Below are 18189 nucleotides of genomic sequence, written 5' to 3'. Positions count from 1 at the left end.
GGCTGTACAATTCTAGAAACAGGCAAATGATATTGGGAATTTTTCCACGGGAAATCGCTTAAGGGAATATGATTGGAAGGAGGGTCAGAGAGGAGAGCAATCCTTCAACTGAGCCCTAGAGAGCCCGATGATGTTTGGGGAAAAGTACAAGTAGATGCTACCTGAGAGGGTGTGCAGGGTTGGAAAGGAACCCCCACCACCAAGGACAGAATGAGGGTACAGGAGGAGTAACCGCCTGTGAAGGGAAGCCGTGTCACAGAGAGGAGAGAAGAGCTGCAGGGACAGCAGGCTCTTACCCTCTTCCCAAACACCCAGCTGGCCCAGGGCATAGTGAAGGGGCTAGGACAGCATGCAGCTAAGGGAGCCACCTCTGAGCTGTCACAAGTGCTCTGTATCTGGTAACAGCAGTATTTGTACGGGAGAAATGCCCAGCTTGGTGTCCAGAGCTCGATGCCACCAGCTGCTGAAAGGAGGTTTAATTGTGGGCCAGAAACATCTGCTCCTGTTTGACAGCGGGCTGGGTGGGAAACAGAGTTCAGACTAGGGAAAGGGGAGTTCATCAGAGGCTTGGGAAGCAAAAAGAAAGCCCAGGACTCAGGGCCTCGAACACTGATGCTCCAGGTCCTGACCTGCATAGAGGTAGCCAAGAGGGAATGAGACTCCTAGACCTTGGTGAAGAGGTACCCCAGGCCCTCCGTCAGCAGCTCTTCACAGGCTACACAGGGATTGCCTACACTGGCAGGCACAACCTGTGAGAAGGCAGTTAGTGATCTGGACCAAAGCACCAAGAGCCTTCATCACTTGAGTGTGACCTAACAAGGCAATGGGGTAAGGTGCATCTCCAAACAGAGTGCAGTCACCTCATGGGCAAAATGATTCATTGAGGGTACTATTAACATAGCAACTTACATATGTTACTCATTTAAAAATAAGATATTAAATTTTACTAATATTTGGTATTAGATTGAGAGGAGTATCTGTAAATGCTCAAAAGACTTTTATAAAAGAGAAAAGAGGTAATAAGATCTTTTTAAACTAGATGATGTACTTGACACTAAAGGATACAGTGACATATGATTGAATTCAATATGGGACTTTAGCCCCTGGTCCACCCCAGGCAGCTTCCCACAAACCACAAGCATACATAGAGCCAAGTCATAGGTGAAGACCAAAGGGTCCCAGTTACCTTCATTCAGTTCAGTAAGAGGCTACATACAAGGATTAGGTGTCAGATACTGGCCCTAGGATTCTAGCGTTTGTGATCTTTTTCTGTCTAAAAGGCTGGGTTCCATTTCCTTCTGCTTTTCATGCCTCAATTTTCTCACCTGCAAAATGGGAAGAGTTGTGTATTATTCCCGTCCTAAAAGAACTGATGTTCATTTTCTCCTGAATGAAAATGCCAGGGACAGAGGAGGCTCCCAACTCAGATTTTTCCCACCTCCCCACACCGATGCCTCTCATGCCCCTGCCAAGGGACGGCTCTAGAAACAGGAGACCTTAATCAGTGAGGCTCCACACGTACTAACGCCAAGCAGACATCATGACAGCCAGTCCCCACATGCTGAGGCCCTTTCTGTTTCTGGAGTCTACAGGGGATGGAGAAGAGAGCACCAGCCTGCGAATCATGAGACCAAGCTCTGGTATTTCCTCCAAGCAAGCCCTGTAACCCTTTATTCCAGTCTACCCGGCTGTGGAACAGAGGATGAGAGCACCTATGTGCAGGTTAGGCAAGGCAGAGTAGGGGTGGGGTGCTGTAAGAATCAGATGAGAGGCTGTGTGGAAACATGGAGCCCCTCAGGTGGGAGCCAGTGTGCTGAGGCAGCAGTCCCATGGCTGTCCCAAGAGGCACTCACCCTATGAACCTGAGGATTCTGGACTGTGGGGTCCATCTTCACCCTGAGACCATCTCACCCTTAAATCTCCTGATACACACAGTGATTTCTGTGCTCTGCGCACAAGGGACCCTCAAGAAACTATCTCAACCATCTCAGCTCTGAAGTTGTGGGATCTCTCAGTGTCTGAGGCCAGCCTCCCCTATTTCCTACAGTAGCCCTGACTGCACCCTGCTTCTACGGGAAGCCAAGGCATAGAAAGACAGCCATGCACTTGAAGTTTGACAGACCTGAGTTTGAATCTCAACTGGTTAAACATTGCTTACTAAATCAAGAAGAAGATAATTCACCTGCTGGAATCTCATTTTCCTCATCTGTACAATGGGCTACCAACTCCTACCTCTCACGACCCCTAAGGGATTAAATTAGATGTCTGTGAAGGGTTCCTTCAGGTCCAGGGAGTGATATGCATTATAACAATTATAATAATCTAATAGCAATGTAACAATTATTACTATCATTGCCGGATGACACCACTGGCAAGTGTCCAAAGCCAGAGAGGCTAGCAGACCACAGATCCCTTCCACATCCTTCAGGATCCCGCAAGAGCAGTACCTGCCATCCAGCCCCTGTTCTGTGAGCATGAAGATCCAGAGATGAGTGGCCACCACCTGCTCAGTGCAGAGGCCAGCAGCCCTTTGAACCAAAGGCTCAAGGCTGTTTCAAATGATGTCTCTGAACCTCCTGCAAGGTGTTGGCAGAGCTTTGGAATCATCCACGGCATTCACACGAGCCAGGAGATCCTGTGCTGAACTTTGTCTTCCCAGCCTTTGTCGCTGTCTGCTCCTCCATCCTCTGAGGATGACTTAAACTGGGAGGAGAAAAGGGCTCAGCTCTCCTTCTGAGCTCCACGAAAAGCATGCTAAACACTTGAATAGGCTCCAGCTTCAATGATCTGTCAGTACAAGGCTTAGCAAATAGATTGGTCTTACAGCCTCATCCCCAGAAGCCAGTTTTTATTGACTCTTTGGAGGTCTCTGCTTGCTTTGGTTTTAACAAAACTGCACTGCAGGCTTACTAGCGACTGTGGTGACGTTTATAATACACTGGGTATCCAGGCAGCCTTTTCTAAGATACTTTATATACATCTCTTGAGAGGCAGGTAAGGAAGATGGGCTATTCCTGTCTTAGAGGTGACTGTTCCCCAAGCCCTTACTGATTAAACAGATCATTGAAGGGGAAAAGGGGAACCCGCCCTTTCCAGAAAATTGCAGCTTCTAGTATATAGGGCCAGGGCCAGTGGCAAAAGATTCTGAGTGTTCAGGGCTTTCTTATTATAAATATTCAAAGTCTAAGATGAACTGAGAGAGGGGAGGAAAGCCTGGCCCCATGCCTGGGGATTCCTGCCCACCCCATCCTGAGCCCAGATTTTTCTGGGTCTGCTTCCCATGTACTCTACTTCTAGTGCAGGCTCAGCACCCCTTCAGAGTTCCAGGTCATTCTTTTGAGCTGACCCTTTAATGTCATGTGAAAATTGGTGGTGGAAATTTCAGCCCAGAAATTGGCTCCCAGGTGAACATACCATTGGCACAGTCTCAGCCTCTCAAGCGGTTCTGTCTGCTACGTTCTGGAAAGCTCCCACATGGCTGACACAGTAGAATCCTGAAGTTCAAATTCCATTAGTTTCCTCAAGCATGGCTTAAAAGTATGAGCATTACCCAGGCGGATCTAATAGGCCCATGATTCCTGGGTTATTAGCAAGCACTTTGTAGTATCATTGTGAAGTGGAGCCTCCCCGAAGGTGAAGGTGATATTGTTCATCTGGGAGGCAGAGGTAAAAGTGTAGGAAAATGTCTGGTGTTCTTTCTGGCCCCAAGGAAAACTGGACTCCTTTGAGAGAAATTAGTTGTTTTTCTCAGTCTGTGGGCTCCTGTCCATGGTTGGGGTTGTCACATGGAAAGATGATGCCATCTATCATCCACAGTTGGTAAAAATATTTTAAAGTTTGTTTCACCACTTAGTGGGGATGATATTTTTTTCTTTTCCATTATGACTTTTCATAGGATACCACATATAGTTCCCTATTCTATACAGTAGGACTTTGTTGTTTATGCGTTCCATATGTAATAGGTTGCATCTTCTAACCCCAGCCTCTCACTCCACCCCTCCGCCTTCCCCTTGGCAATCATAAGTCTGTTCTCTATGTCTGTGAGTCTGTTTCAGTTTCATAGATAGGTTCATTTGTGCCATATTTTAGATTTCATATGTAAGTGATGTTGTATGGTATTTGCCTTTCTCTTTCTGGCTTACTTCACATAGTATGATAATCTCTAGTTGCATCCATCTTGCTACAGATGGCATTGTTTCATTCTTTTTTTATGGCTGAGTAGTATTCATATAAATATATGTGTGTGTGTGTGTATACATATATATGTGTGTGTGTGTGTGTGTGTGTATAGGTGTATATATATATATATATATATATATGTATATATATACACACACAACCTTTTCTTTATCCATTCCTCTGTTGATGGACATTTAGATTTGCTTTCATGTCTTAGCTATGGTCAATAGTGCTGCTGTGAATGTAGAGATCCGTGTATCTTTTTGGATTAGAGTTTTGTCCGGATAAATACACAGGAGTGGGATTCCTGGATCATATGGTAATTCTATTTTCAGTTATCTGAGGAACCACCATATCGTTTTCCATAGTGGCTACACCAGCTTACATTCTAGTGGAGATCATTTTGAACTATCCAGCTATATTAGTTTGCTAGGACTGCCACAAGAAAGTACAAGCTATAATAAACTAGAAGGCTTAAGCAACAAACCTTTATTGTCTCACAGTTCTGGGAGTCTAAGCTCAGGGAGTTATTACCAGGGTTGGCACCTTCTGAGGGCTGTGAAGGAGAATCTGCCCCACACCCCTTTCCTAATTCCTGGTGATTTGCTGGCCATCTTTAGAATTCCTTGACTTCTAGATGCATCATCTCAAACCTCTATCTTCTTCTTCATGTGGCAGGCTGCCATGTCTGTCTTAGTGTCCAAATTTCCCTTAATTATAACAACATTGTCTTGTCGGGTTAGGGCCCACCTTCATGATCTCATTTTAAGTTGATTGCCTTTCTAACGACTCTACTTCCAAGTGAGGTCACATTCTGAGGCGCTGAAGGCTAGGACTTCAACACAGCTTTTTGGAGGTATGCAATTCAACACAAAACACCTCCTTTCTGACCATTCCTTCTAGGACCAGAATAGATCATCCAAAAATAACAGATGTCACTTCCTCCAAGAAACTTTTCTTAAAATGCCCCAGGCAGAGTCAGGCACTTCCTTACCCTTGCTCCCCTATACTAGTCACCTGGTGCAACCTGGGAGTTGGATTCCTTAGTCAATGAAAAACAGCCCGATAGAGAAAACATATAGAAGGAATTCTGGGTACAGGGAACGCCCTGAGTATATGCACAGGGACAGGAAAGAGCCCTGCCATCTGCAGGGAACCAGAGGTGGGTCTTGAGGCTGATGGAGAGCATGGTCATGTTTGAGTTTAAAGAAACTGTTTCAGACACAAGCTATAGAATAGACCCCTCCTCTGTCTGCAGAGTAGAGGTGAATAGTTCAGGCCGCAGTCCTTCTCTGCCCTGTGAGAGGATTAGACATGGGGATTTCCAAGATTCATGCCATATTTATATCTTCCAATCCCACAATAGCATCATCATCTACTGTACTTGCTGTGATACAGTACAGGGACTGCAGCAGGGCCACTTAGCCTCTCTGCCACGCGGCCCAGGGCACAATCGATCAATGCCTCTGGCAATTGCCTCCACGCCCCTGGATGGCCACTCTGAAGAGGGCAGCACAGGAGCAGAGTGTGAAATGGGGCATCATCTTTAATAGGGACAAATCTGTGGGCTGTCCTGACCTCACCTGGCCAGGCCCCTCCATCCTTTTCCAGCTGACCACTGTCCCAGCTTCAGAATTTGCTTACAGGGCCACAGTTTTATGGCCAGGTCTACCCTACCATATAAGGTTTCAGCACAGAGGCCTGGCTTGGCCAGAGATTTATGACTGAAATGGAGCCTCTGGGCTTGGGGGTCAGCATTTTGCTTGGCACAGAGGCTTGAGTTCATATTGAACCAATCAATACGGTAACACATTAAATGGCATTTACGCTGACTCTCTAGGGAGCAGGATGGGAGACTGGCTCTCATTTGAGCCCAGGCGAGGAGGATAGCTTCCAGGCCTGGGAAACCCTGGGCCTCAAAGTGGGACACCGGATGAAAGCCCACCCCCAATCCCACTCAGTACTCAGGACTCAAGCTGGAGCAGACTGGGCTGGAGGAGGAATCCTCCAGAAAATGGCCATATTTCAGGTTTACGTGTTGTCTTTATATTTCTTCGTCTGGCTCTGGGGAGGATGTATTAAAAAAAACAAAAACAAAAGAACTGCATTGAGTTGGCTTGAGACAAAGGACTGTGTTTTACAAAGAACAGATGGTGCTAAAAAATTATTGGACAGAGAGGAAGTTAGGAAAACAGATTCGAGATTCCCACTGGCTGCTGGTGGGTGATGTACCCAAATCTCCTTACAGAAAAAGTTCCAAAGACAGAATGATCACCTAGGCCTCTACTCAGAGAAAATCCACCACCCAGCCTGCCAGAGAGACTGTCTGGTAAATCTGTAGAATGGGGAACCCCATTGGGATCCCCTCTTGTACTTCCTTCTGTAATTTTAAGTTATTTCTGAAAATCTGACACCAACCAAACTCTCTTTTCACTTCCCCTGCTCAGCATCCAGCCAGGTCCCTCCACACAGTCCCCTGATAAGGGAAGTTCATCAGATGCTGAAGGAGGTAGTGACTTACATAAGACCCAATCCAATATTCATAGAAACGGAAAGGGGAGTATCAGGATCCTAAAGCTCACTCCTTCTGATTTGAAGTTTTCTCTCATTTGATTTTTTGCTTAAATAATCAGTGTTCCCTCCTTTAAAAGAAGAAAAGCTCTAGTGAATCTTCTATGTATTTTTAAATACGTGCTTGCGTGCTAAGTCGCTTCAGTTGTGTCCGACTCTGTGCGATCCCCATGGACTGTCAGGCTCCTCTGTCCATGGCTCCTCTGTCGTGGGATTCTCCTGGCAAGAATACTGGAGTAGGTTGTTATACCCTTCTCCAAGGGATCTTCCCAACCCAGGAATCGAACTTGCATCCCTTAAGTCTCCTGCCTTGGCAGGTGAGTTCTTTACCACTAGCACCACCTGGGAAGCCCATTTTTCAATACATACTGGAGCTAAAAGAAATGTTCTTAGACAATAAGCTTGAGACCAATAGTTGCTTGAGAATCAATTTACATCCTTATACATTTTAGCCAGCAGTTTATAAGCACATGCTAATCCACCAGGTTCTTGCTGTAGGGCCCAGGCTTTTGCTTCCAGTGTTGGCCTGTTTCTTGGGCGTTCTACAGTGTCTTTCTGTATAAATCGCATTCCTGACACCACATCCACGATTTTCAGTTTCAGTTTTTCTAAAATGGAAATAATTTTTAAGTCCTTGTGAACCACTCTACAGGTTTTCAGGATTTTTTAAGGTCTTTTTCTTAATCTTTTCTGTTGCCCTATTCACATCTAGTTAAACAAGAATTATTTTTAATGACTTACCTCTAATAGTCTTCAAAAAATAATTCCAATTTTTCTTGCTCATGTTGCATCAACTTAGTGAGTACAGTTGGCATAAACAGAGTTGGGAATAAGCTAAACTAACTCAAGTGATAGGAGTGGAAGCTCTAGGAGCACGAGAGAGTAACCCTGAACATTCAGTGACCTTGAACACTCAGAGCACGGGGTGTGCCTTTGAAAAGAAAATGTAGAGATTATGCTAATCCAGCAAGCAGATTGGTCACAGGGAGGTCATTTAAGAACATTTCTTCTACTAACATTTTTTCTTACAAATGTGGCTATCCTCAGTCTAATAGTCTCCACCTTACATCCAGTGATCTAGGGGCGATGTCTGCAGAGGTCCGTTCTCAGTCTCCTCTTTGTGCGTGGCCTGGTGTAGAATGAAGAAAAGCTCTCCTCCAGGGAACTGGCTGGATGTTTGCCTGCCACAGTCCCATGTATTCCCAATGGTTGTAACAATGTGGAGCTTGAGGGGAAAAGGAATAAGATAGCCTGGGACAGCACTGGAAGAAGCCAAATACTTCTGGGATACAGCCTTTTCTGAGCACTGCTGTTCTTCAAATACTAGCCACTTCTGACCCACTAAAAAATTCTTTTAATAAACAAGTTATTTATGTTTAACATAAATTTACACCCATGTGTGATATAGTAGGAAGTGCAACAGTTTTGAAGATAAATCGTCTTGGGTTCATATCACCTTTTACCATTTACTACATGGGCAAGTTTATAAGCTCTCTGAGCCTCAATTTTCTCTCTTATAAAATGGAGATGATCATAGCTGTCTCATGCATTTATTGTGAAAATTAAATGAAATGAAGTAAAATAGCTGCCTTAAATCCTTTCTGGAATGAAACAGAATATAAATGAACACACACACACATACAAATAAATGAGATGTATATCAAGGACCTGGCACAGTGTTCCTTGGGGTGTTTGCATTTGTGCATCAGCTCTGCATGGGAGACTGGAAAGAATCCCCAAAGTTTTGGTGTTCTGGAGTGGGAGGCTCCCCCCTAATCCCTGAAATCCCATCATACTCAGTCAATTTCCTGTTTCACCCTCTTGTAAAGTCCTTCCTTGTAAGGTCATCTGCCATAGCGGGTGTAAGAGAGAGAAGAAACACTAACCTAATAGTAACAGTATTAGCTAATGCTTCCTGAGTGTCAGCTAAGTACTATGCATGTCTGAATCCACATGGTCTTCACCACACCTCTTATAGGGTCTTTTACTCTCCCTACTTCTTAATGATAGAACTTGGGCACAGAGAGATTAGGTAGGTAGCTGGCCAGAAGTCACAGTCAGTAAGAGGTAGAGTTGAGATTATTAAATGGGAAGTCTGCCTCCAAGGTTTGTGCTCTTAATCAATGTACTTCTCCTGAAGGAAGGAAAGAAAAAAGGAAGGGAGGGAGTAAATGAGAAAGGAATGAAGGAAGGAAAGGAGGGAGGGAGAGAGGGAAGGAGATAAAATTAGAAGCTGAAGAGAGGCCAGGAAGAAGAGCCAAAAACCATTCAACTTTTTTCTTTGCTCAAGAGCATGACAGAAGAATTAGGGGAAACGCAGCTTGGGAACATTTTCCTAGCCCCCACCTAGGGAAAGCTGGGCTGCCTTCCAGATCCCTGTCACCCACACAGCATCTCTGATAGAAACCAAAACTGCTTTCCGACCAGCAGTGCTAAGGTCTCTACCGAGTCCGCTGTGGCCCCAGTGAGCCCATCCCTGTCTCAGCACCTCACTGCTCCCACAGTTCCCTCCAGAAGAGCCAGAAGCCACCCTCAGCCTCAGGACATCTCTTTCTACCACAGGCTGGTGGGAACCACATCCTGAATCAACTGGAAACCTAGTTTCCATCCAGATCCAATCCTCTCCAGGGCACACACATCTAACTTCTGGGAAATCTTGAAGGGCAAGGAGTAACAAAGCCAGGGCTACTTGGGTAATAGACCCCCAACACATACAAACTGTAATTATTATTACAGAAAATTAACTAGCAACAAAGGACTTTACAGCAAAATTTACATTGATCTGGCATTTTCTCCCCTGCTATCTCCCATAAAAATGCTTTAAATGCAGGCTGATTTAATGGAAACAATAAAAAATAGTGCTGAATGGTTTATATTTGCTGTAGAATTACTACAAAGTCTATTTTTAAAAAACCTTGGAAGTTATGTATGCTTCTTTCCTTTAGGATAAGATTAGGGAGAGAAGTGCAATTGACTTTTTTTTTTTTTTATCGATCTCGATGAGCTGCCACAGGCTCAATCCTTTATTTCTAATGAACCTTCACACCTTCACACCCACATCCCGACACTTGTCAAAAGAGAGTCTTAGCAAGGGGATATGTGAAGGAATGTCAGCTGTGTGGCCTGAGCTTTGACAGTCTTGTGCTCAGTAATAATAGTAATCATGTGACTAAGCTCCATGTGAAAAGGACGTTGCTGGTTGTCTAATTTGTGTGGTTTCCATCATCCTCAATTAATCCATGAATTTAGCTATCCTGGCAAGGGGGTAGTCACCACCTGAACGGGTTGGCACTTGTAGCCACTACAGAATGTGGGATGACCATATCTTTTAGCTTCGAATCCCCAGCTGTATTCATCAGGGCCAGAAATTGAAACAAAGGCCCAGGAAGTGGTTTCTAACCTCAAGAAGCTTAAAAGGACAATTTAGGAAGGTGTTCATAAAGAACCATGGAGTCACATGACACTAGGTTTAAAACTCAACTAGAAGCAGAGCACAGAGTAGGCCCTCAATAAATGTTAACTGTTGTTGCTGATCACATTATTAGTGCAGTTATTAATATCACTAGAATTGTTGCCCTTGTTAATATTCATTAACAAGGTTCAAGGCTGACCTGGGTTCTAGAGGGTGTTCATGCATGAGGTGGGACCTGTCCTAGTTAAGCACTCAGGTCCCCTCCATGTCTCAGTTACTGTAACTCTGATGCCTTCTTTGGGTTCTAGGTCCTTGAACAAAAGCTAATTTGATGGTTTTCCATGGCCCTGCCTCTTTAAAGATGGGGCCTATGTGTGGGCAAAGGAGGAACCAAGAACTTAACAGTGAAAAAAATCCCAAACTTCCTTCAACCCCCCAAATCTCCCAGTCTTTAGGTTCCTCCAAAGGGAAGGTATCATTACCACTTGAATGGATGAGAGCTAACAATAATGAATTGACTTGAACTTTCAGATTAACTCAACTTCACTACTATAGGGAAGGAGCAAATTAGCCAAGATGGCATGGTCAGGCTTTCTTGCCCCACGGCCTCTCACTCTTGCCCCACGTTTTGTAAATAATGATTGTGTAACAGGTGAGATCACTTATAGCACTGTGCATGTGTGTCACAAGATACTTGCTTGGTCACAGGCTACTTTGTGCAGTACACCTGTATAAGCTTCACCATGAAAGCCCTGGCTGCTGCTGCATCAGGGCTACACTGGAGCAATATCATGGGTATGTTATATGAGGTTATACTATGGCTCTGTTATGGTTATGTTATAGCTGCTGTGTCAACCAGGAGAGAGGCTGTGTTATGGCTGCCATGCCAGTCAGGAGAAAATAAATGTTTCTGCAGTTCCTGTGGCTCCTTGAGTTTCCTTCCAGCCTCTTAGCTCATGTCTTGCCTACCCTGGGTTCAGCAAACAGTGCAAACTGCAATATAAATTTTGGCCAAGAATGTCAGAATCTTCTCATTTAACAGAAATCTGTTGGTACATTTGTTCTCTTATTCAACAAATACTTGTTAAGTGTCTACAATGTATCAGGCCCAGAAGACACAATGATGAATGATCCATCACCCTGTATAAGGAGGTTGAGGTTGGGGAGAGTTGGGGAGTGTGGCAAGACACAGAGGACCTCCTTCCTATAGAAATTAGTGAAAGACATTGACTCCCACCAGATAGAGCCACCTGTTTTCTGTATACACAGTTTGTATGGGCTCTGCTCATGTGCTCATGCCAGCCTCTCTTTCTACATCACCCTCTTCCCAATTCCTGCCCCTTCTTCACAACCCATCCTCAAGTTATACCTCTCCTGATCACTGGATTTAAGACATCACTTTGCTCTCTATGATTCAACAGCACATAGTGCCCATGCTGCTCATGCAGCTCCTCTATACTGCTGTTCACTGTAAAGTTCAGCTCATACTTTTACTCTTCCTTACCAGCCTGTAAGCTCCTCAAGTACAAAGCTACATTTTCAACTCTAAGGATCCTCAGAGCATTTAATATGTTATCTAGTGTTCAATAATGCACCAAAAAATACCCGAGAAGTGGAATTCAGTTCAATAAATCCTAACCAACATCTAGACATAAGGCATCTTTTCACATGCTACAGAAAGATGCGAAGCTAAATAGAGGATTTTACTCCAAAGAGAGATGGGGCCTTTAGAGAGCTCTGGGCAGAATATTGATCTGCTATCATAGTCCAATCCTAACGTATTTTGTTGTAGGGTTGTTTCAGCATAGTTTCTTTTTTTTCCAATATAATTTCTTTTAACTAAAAATTTTTCCTCATTTCAACAGAAGGTGGCTGCTATTCATAAATTGCTAATGCCTTTCTTACCTTCTTTTACCTACTTTACTCTCCCACTTGAATCTTATAAATGAATTGAGATGCAGATAGTTTCATGGACCAGTGCCATTCAATGAAAAAGAGCTCTGGTCTTCTGTAAGAATAATTCCCATTTATGGAGCCCCTGATAAGGACGTTTCTTGTGTACATCTTTCTCAGAAATCCTCTCAGCAATCTAGAAAGCTAAGCATTATGACTTCCACCTTAAAAATAAGGAAATAGGAGGTGAGAGAAATTATATCATTTGCCTATGGTTGCTTAGTAGATCATGGAGCTGAGAAGTGAATGTAGGCCTCCTGATATTGAAGCAGCTAAAACCATCTCAGAAAGGTATTCCATTGACCAGCATGTAGGTTTGATGGCTCACTTTTGTGAGCCAGCCCTACATCAACATCATGCCTATTGGAATATCACGCAGCAGGAAGTAATACACATTTCTCCATCTTGTCAGGTGCCACTCATGGCCCTCAAGTGCTGTCCAAAAGTGCCTCTTCATTCTGGACTTAAAATAACTTTCTGCCTTCATCCTTTTGAGACATGCTGCCAACCTTTCAATCTCATCAGCAGCTTGTCTCACATCAGAAGTCCCAGTCTCCTTTAAACTTGGAGAGACTGACCTGGTATGGGGCAGTAGGAACCCTAGAGTTTCTGTTTCCATGTCATATCTTCTTATGACTTTTTTGTTTTTTCGTGTGCATTTTCTGACAAGGTATTTCACTGTCTGACTGGCCTGTCTATCCTCAAAACCCAGACTGGTGATTCCCTGTAGCAATGCTAAGTCAACACATCCTTCTTTATCTTTATGATTCTAGCAATATGAAATGTGACTGAATATACAGACTGATTCATGAATCACATTGTCTCCTGTTCTTGCAGTTGTGGAGCAATAATATATTTGATTTTAATCTTTGGTCTTCAGGTAACGAAATGGGTGACCTTGAACCGGTCTCTTCATTTCTCTGAGGGGGTGGAAATGAGTCTCTCTGGAGAAATAAGTCTGGGTAATTTGATAAATCATTCTTCCACCTTCTGTAGAATATTATTGGCCCACTGAAGCTTTCAGGGTTTTGGTAAAGTGTTTTGTCATTAAGACTTGGGTGATCTGCTAGAGAAGTATTGATATCAGACCAGTATGAGACCTTGGAGAACTCTTAACATTTTGCTAATGAAGAAACTAAAACCCAAGTGGGTTCTGGGACTTACCATACCCCATGCAAGTCTAGGACCATAATCTGGGACTCAGTTCCCAACCTGATGGCCTTTGAATATACAGCTTCCAGCCTCCAGGTCAGAAATGGACCTTGATATTCACAAACCAACCCTCCTGCCTTCTTCAGTGGACTCTGATTTATTGTGATGCAGCCACTCAGCAAAAAAATGTGTAGTCAGTTGTTTTCTCAGCAAATTTACACAAAGTTGTAGATACTTTCTGTGATTGAGAATACAAACATTTAAAATTTCAGGCATTTGGAGTAAAGTGCCTTGTTCAAAGTCATCAGGCAAATGGTGGACAGAGCCAGAACTGGAAGTGAAGAGCTCCAGAGAGACAACTGGAAGATAATGGATGGTGACAGGCCATTCAGACCATTCTTCTGGCTTCCTGAAGTCCAGATGGACTCCCCACAGTGTCATGTTGATTGATCGAAGCACCAGTGCTGAGATGACTGCAAATCCCCAGCACGTGGATATAGCTGCACGTTTGTCTCTAGGAGGCTCTAGATTAGAACATCACCTTCCCCCTTGAAAGCACAAGTAGAGTGGCCACCAGCTAAAGAGGAAAATAGGACCCTAAGGAGCAAGTTTCATGACCATTGGGATGTCAGCCAAGAAAATGGAGGCAGAGAGAAAAGAGAGTGTGTGGTATTTTTCCCCCAATAGGGTTTTTGCTGTCTCTTAAACAAATCTGACCCTAGGTATAAGCTTGCCCTTTTTCAGTCCCAACTTCCCTGGTTATAAAATCATGTTTGGCAACTGCTCTGAAAGTTATTAAAGTTGCAGCAGTAAACTATGGGAAGCCAGAGAATTTCAGACAAAAGTTATTGCATCAGTAACTCAGAAACTAATTCCTAAAACTCTTGACACATTTATCCAGAGGGCTAGTGCCAATACAGAAATGGAAATCATCATCAAGGGCCACTGTGTACCTGGAATTAAAACCCATCATTCATCAGAGCAGAGAGCTATGATTGTGGAAGAATATGAATAGTCATGCCTTTTTACCACCATCTTCCCTCAAAAAGAGTCCTTTATTTTTCAGAAGAACAAGAAAAATTCTGCTCTCTTTGTCTGTTTTTTCCTTAAGAACCCCTCATTTACATTTTCTTTTCAATTTTTTTTTCTTTGACAGTTCCACATTTAAACAGAAAGCCCTCCTTTTCCTTATTCAGTTTCACTGGTTTTATTTTGGATAGAAATCCTGTTGGGTACAGTAACAGAGAACAAACTTCACAACAGCAATAGTCCCTTTTACAGCATCTATTGTGGGGAAACTTAATACAATTTTATTAAATGGTGGAGGCACTGGCTCCAGTGCTCAGAATTAACTACAGAAGAGCATAGAAAGGGAACAGCACTGTCTTCTTTATCCAGTAAACCTCATTGCATGCCCAGCAACATGGCAAGAACCAGAGACACACAATCCCCATCCAGGAACACCCCCCTGAAAGACCATAGATTGCTTCAGGTGATGCCTTCCTCACCAAAAGTTAATGAATGGAAAAGATTTGATGGGATCCCATGTTAACAAACAAATGAAGAAATGAGCCCTCTAATTCAGTGTTAGAGGACTGACAATATCCTCAGAGTTTTAAATGCATATATGCTTTGACCCAGGTTCTAAGAATTTGTCCTAAGATAAATTCACAGGGCTAGCCTCAGCATGATCATAAAGAGGAAAAACCAGGAGCAATGCACAAATTGTTAAAATGCAGTCTTTGACCTCATCATGTAATTTATATTGATTGTCTTGTGACAAACCATTGAGGGAGCACGTGTGTGTATGACCTTATTTGTGTAAAACTGTAGCTACAGCGCTGCTTACAGAGGTGTTTACCATGGTAGTCTCTAGATGAGTTTCCAGGTGACTTTTACTTTCCTTTACCAACTTTTCTGAATTTTTAATATTTTTATACTTGAAATTTGGGAGGGTGCTTTAAAATTTTTTTAAACAAAAAGCTAGTCTTTCCCTAAGTTCCTTAGCACTCGTATTACCATACCTAAGCCCAACCTAGTGCTCAGACAGTATGAAACATTGTGATGAGTTAAGGTGAATCCACATGTCAAAATTCATCAAATTGTACACTTTGGGATGTGCAATTTATTGTACATTATACCTCAATAAAATTTTTTTTCTTTAAAAGGAAAGAAAATATGAAATAGTCCAGGTAATTTCCATTCTCCACACAAAGTTATCAAAATAATTATATATTTTAAAAAACCTGAATCAATGTTGGAAAGTAAATTTGATGTTCCAATCAGTGACAGGAGGCTATTCCAAGAGGTTAATAGCCTGAGTGAGGTGTAAAAATGTTCATTTACCTTATTCTCTATTCTCTGGCTGTGTCAGTGTCCTTGATTATAGACAGATGCAGAGCTCACATTTGACCTGCTTCTGTCTTCTCCTGTTTGCACCTTTTTGCAGAGTCCACGTCAATCTTAGGTAGCTTTTACCCCAAAATACATGCTTCAATGCACTTTAATTTTCCTGCAGTCAATAAATAGCACTTGCTAGCTTTCCTTAAGCAACTATATAGCAAACCCAAGGATTCTGAGATTTGAGGATCAGATAAAATTCCAAAAACCAAACATTCTTTCCAGAGATAATTATGAATACACTGATAAATGCTTTGAAGACTATTCCTTCACTCTGCTGGCAGATTTTCTCAGGTGTACATATTTTTTCCTGTATGAAATAGTCCAAAGGTCTGGAGTTGCCTAAAAAGTAAGACAAAAAAAACACCAGTGGCCACAGTAGGTTTAAGAATTGGGTCTCTGAGTTAGTTGGACAAGAAGGAAATAAATGTGTGTGTGTGTGTGTGTGTGTGTGTGTGTGTGTGTGTGTGTGTGTGTGTGTGTGTGTGTGTGTGTGTGTGTTACTGTCAGACTGACCATCCTCAGAACCACTTAGGGTTCCACCTCTTCATACGGAATGGAGAACATGGGCCCTGAGGTCAGGGTAGGCGTGGGACCTCTCTGCAGGTTAGATCTACTTCTCATCACTGTTTTTCTGTGTTTTTCCCCTCTGCTTTCCAATGCAACCAGTTGGACTGTGCTGCAGGGAAGAATTGGGCGCCCAGAGAACCCGTTCCGAGTGGCCCTGGAATATATCTCAAATGGAAACCGAAGCTTATCTGCAGTGGACTTCTTTGCCCTAAAGAACTGCAGTGAAGGTATCTGAATCTGGCTTTCCCCCTCCACTCCTTGGTAGCTTGTTGTCTTCAGTAGGTCAGTAATCTGCCACCATAATTAGCTGGAAATGTGCACACTGATACAGAAGTGTCTCCAGTGCTTTGGGTTTGATTCTGAATATTGCCAAGTGGTTCACAGCCCTGCTGACCAGTTTTCAAAGATTGAGTTATAATATATCTACTTAACTTGAAGCTATATCAAATAGAATATAGTCTTTGTTGGATAACACATTAGCTTAACTTCCCTGGAGTCCAAATGCTTTCAGTTATGGTATTGTTTTGTTTTGTGGAAATTTTCAAAGTTTACAAATGAATAGAATAGTGAAATGGGCTCCCATGTACCCTCAACCCAGTTTCAAAAATTATCAACATTCTGCCATTTTTTTTTTTCACATGTATCTCCATCCCACTAACTTGATAATGATTAGTACTTTACTTTTTACCCCCCGAGGTAAAATTTACAATTAAGTATTTTTAATTATTTGATTTAAGCTGTTATTAAGGGACAATGTGAGAAGTGGTTATCTGTGAAAATTCTTGCTTATTTTGTAAAAATCATTAAGGCAAGTATCATTGAATTCCTTTTGCATAACTCCACATTGTGAATTTATTTCAAGGTTTATTACCAAGAGAAGACATCTCTCTCCTGAAGGGTAATTTGTCAGTTTTTTTTTTTTTTTTTTTTCTTTTTGTCTTTGTTGCCGGGAAACTCTGAGCTAAATGCAATACTCAATCATGGTAAATTATATCTGTGTAGTTATTTGATAAACTTATTTTCCCTTCCCTCTACAGAGTTTTTGATCTTCTATTCCTATTTTCAAGATCATATTTTATATATATTTTTCATTAGACATTGCTCCAAGTGTGATTGGTATGCAGGAGAAGACTGATCATTGATACAGATATGAGGTTGATCTTTCCTTGATTCTTCAGAAGACCTAGGGTCGTCATTATAAATATCCTTTATTATTTTTCCACGTGTAAAGGGTATATAAGATGGACTTGAACTATGCCAACTTTAGGAAACACATTGCTTTCATAGCCACTATTCTCCTGCCCAACCTGCTGCTTCCTAGAGGTTCATTCACCTGTGCTATGGAACCTGTGGTCTCGAGGCCCAGGAATGAAGTATGGACAGAAAGGGAGTCTGTGGCACTCCCAGGCCTCACCTCTCCATTTAGAATGTCCATCAGCAACCATGAAGCCTCATAACACATAGCCATCGGTCACATGTTGAGGCCCAGTTTTGAATATGAAGCTGTATACAAAAGGGACTCCTTTAGGTAGGGACCCTGCTAACCACCCAGTTCATTACCTTGCTGTTGCTCTTCATTCATTGCTGGCCTTGCAAGAACTTTCACAAAGTGGTTTTCTTTCTTTTTTTTTTTTAATCAAAACTGGTTTATGTGTCAGAAAAAGAAAAATCTATCACAACATGATAGATTTAACTTCAGTTCAAATTGAAAAGGTGCCTAGCCTGTGATGTGAGACGCTGTACAAGAAACATGTGGTTTGGGAGAAAGCCAGGAGCTTGTACAAATGTTTCCACACTCAACAAACTTAGGGATTTGTGAATGTCTCTGGACATCATCAGTCCTCACAGATGTCAAGGGTCCACGTACTGTCCAAAAGAGATCATGTATTGAAATGGAGCCAGTTATCAGGAATGTGTCAGGAAGAAGGTATGAGTTCCCAGAATTGGCCTAA

At 42.7% G+C, this 18189-nt stretch overlaps 1 protein-coding gene across 1 annotated transcript in view; it reads left to right on the top strand.

Annotated features, from left to right (window-relative positions):
* Positions 1–18189, top strand: part of ALK (ALK receptor tyrosine kinase) — a 716806-nt gene that overhangs the window by 515961 nt on the left and 182656 nt on the right. The window contains exon 5 of the mRNA XM_061156236.1: positions 16337–16464. Within this exon, the coding sequence (XP_061012219.1) occupies positions 16337–16464 (128 nt within the window). The remainder of the gene's footprint in view (positions 1–16336; positions 16465–18189) is intronic.

Source organism: Dama dama, chromosome 11 (assembly GCF_033118175.1).
Source record: "Dama dama isolate Ldn47 chromosome 11, ASM3311817v1, whole genome shotgun sequence".
Taxonomy (NCBI): domain Eukaryota; kingdom Metazoa; phylum Chordata; class Mammalia; order Artiodactyla; family Cervidae; genus Dama; species Dama dama.
This window is presented reverse-complemented; position numbering and strand designations above follow the sequence as displayed.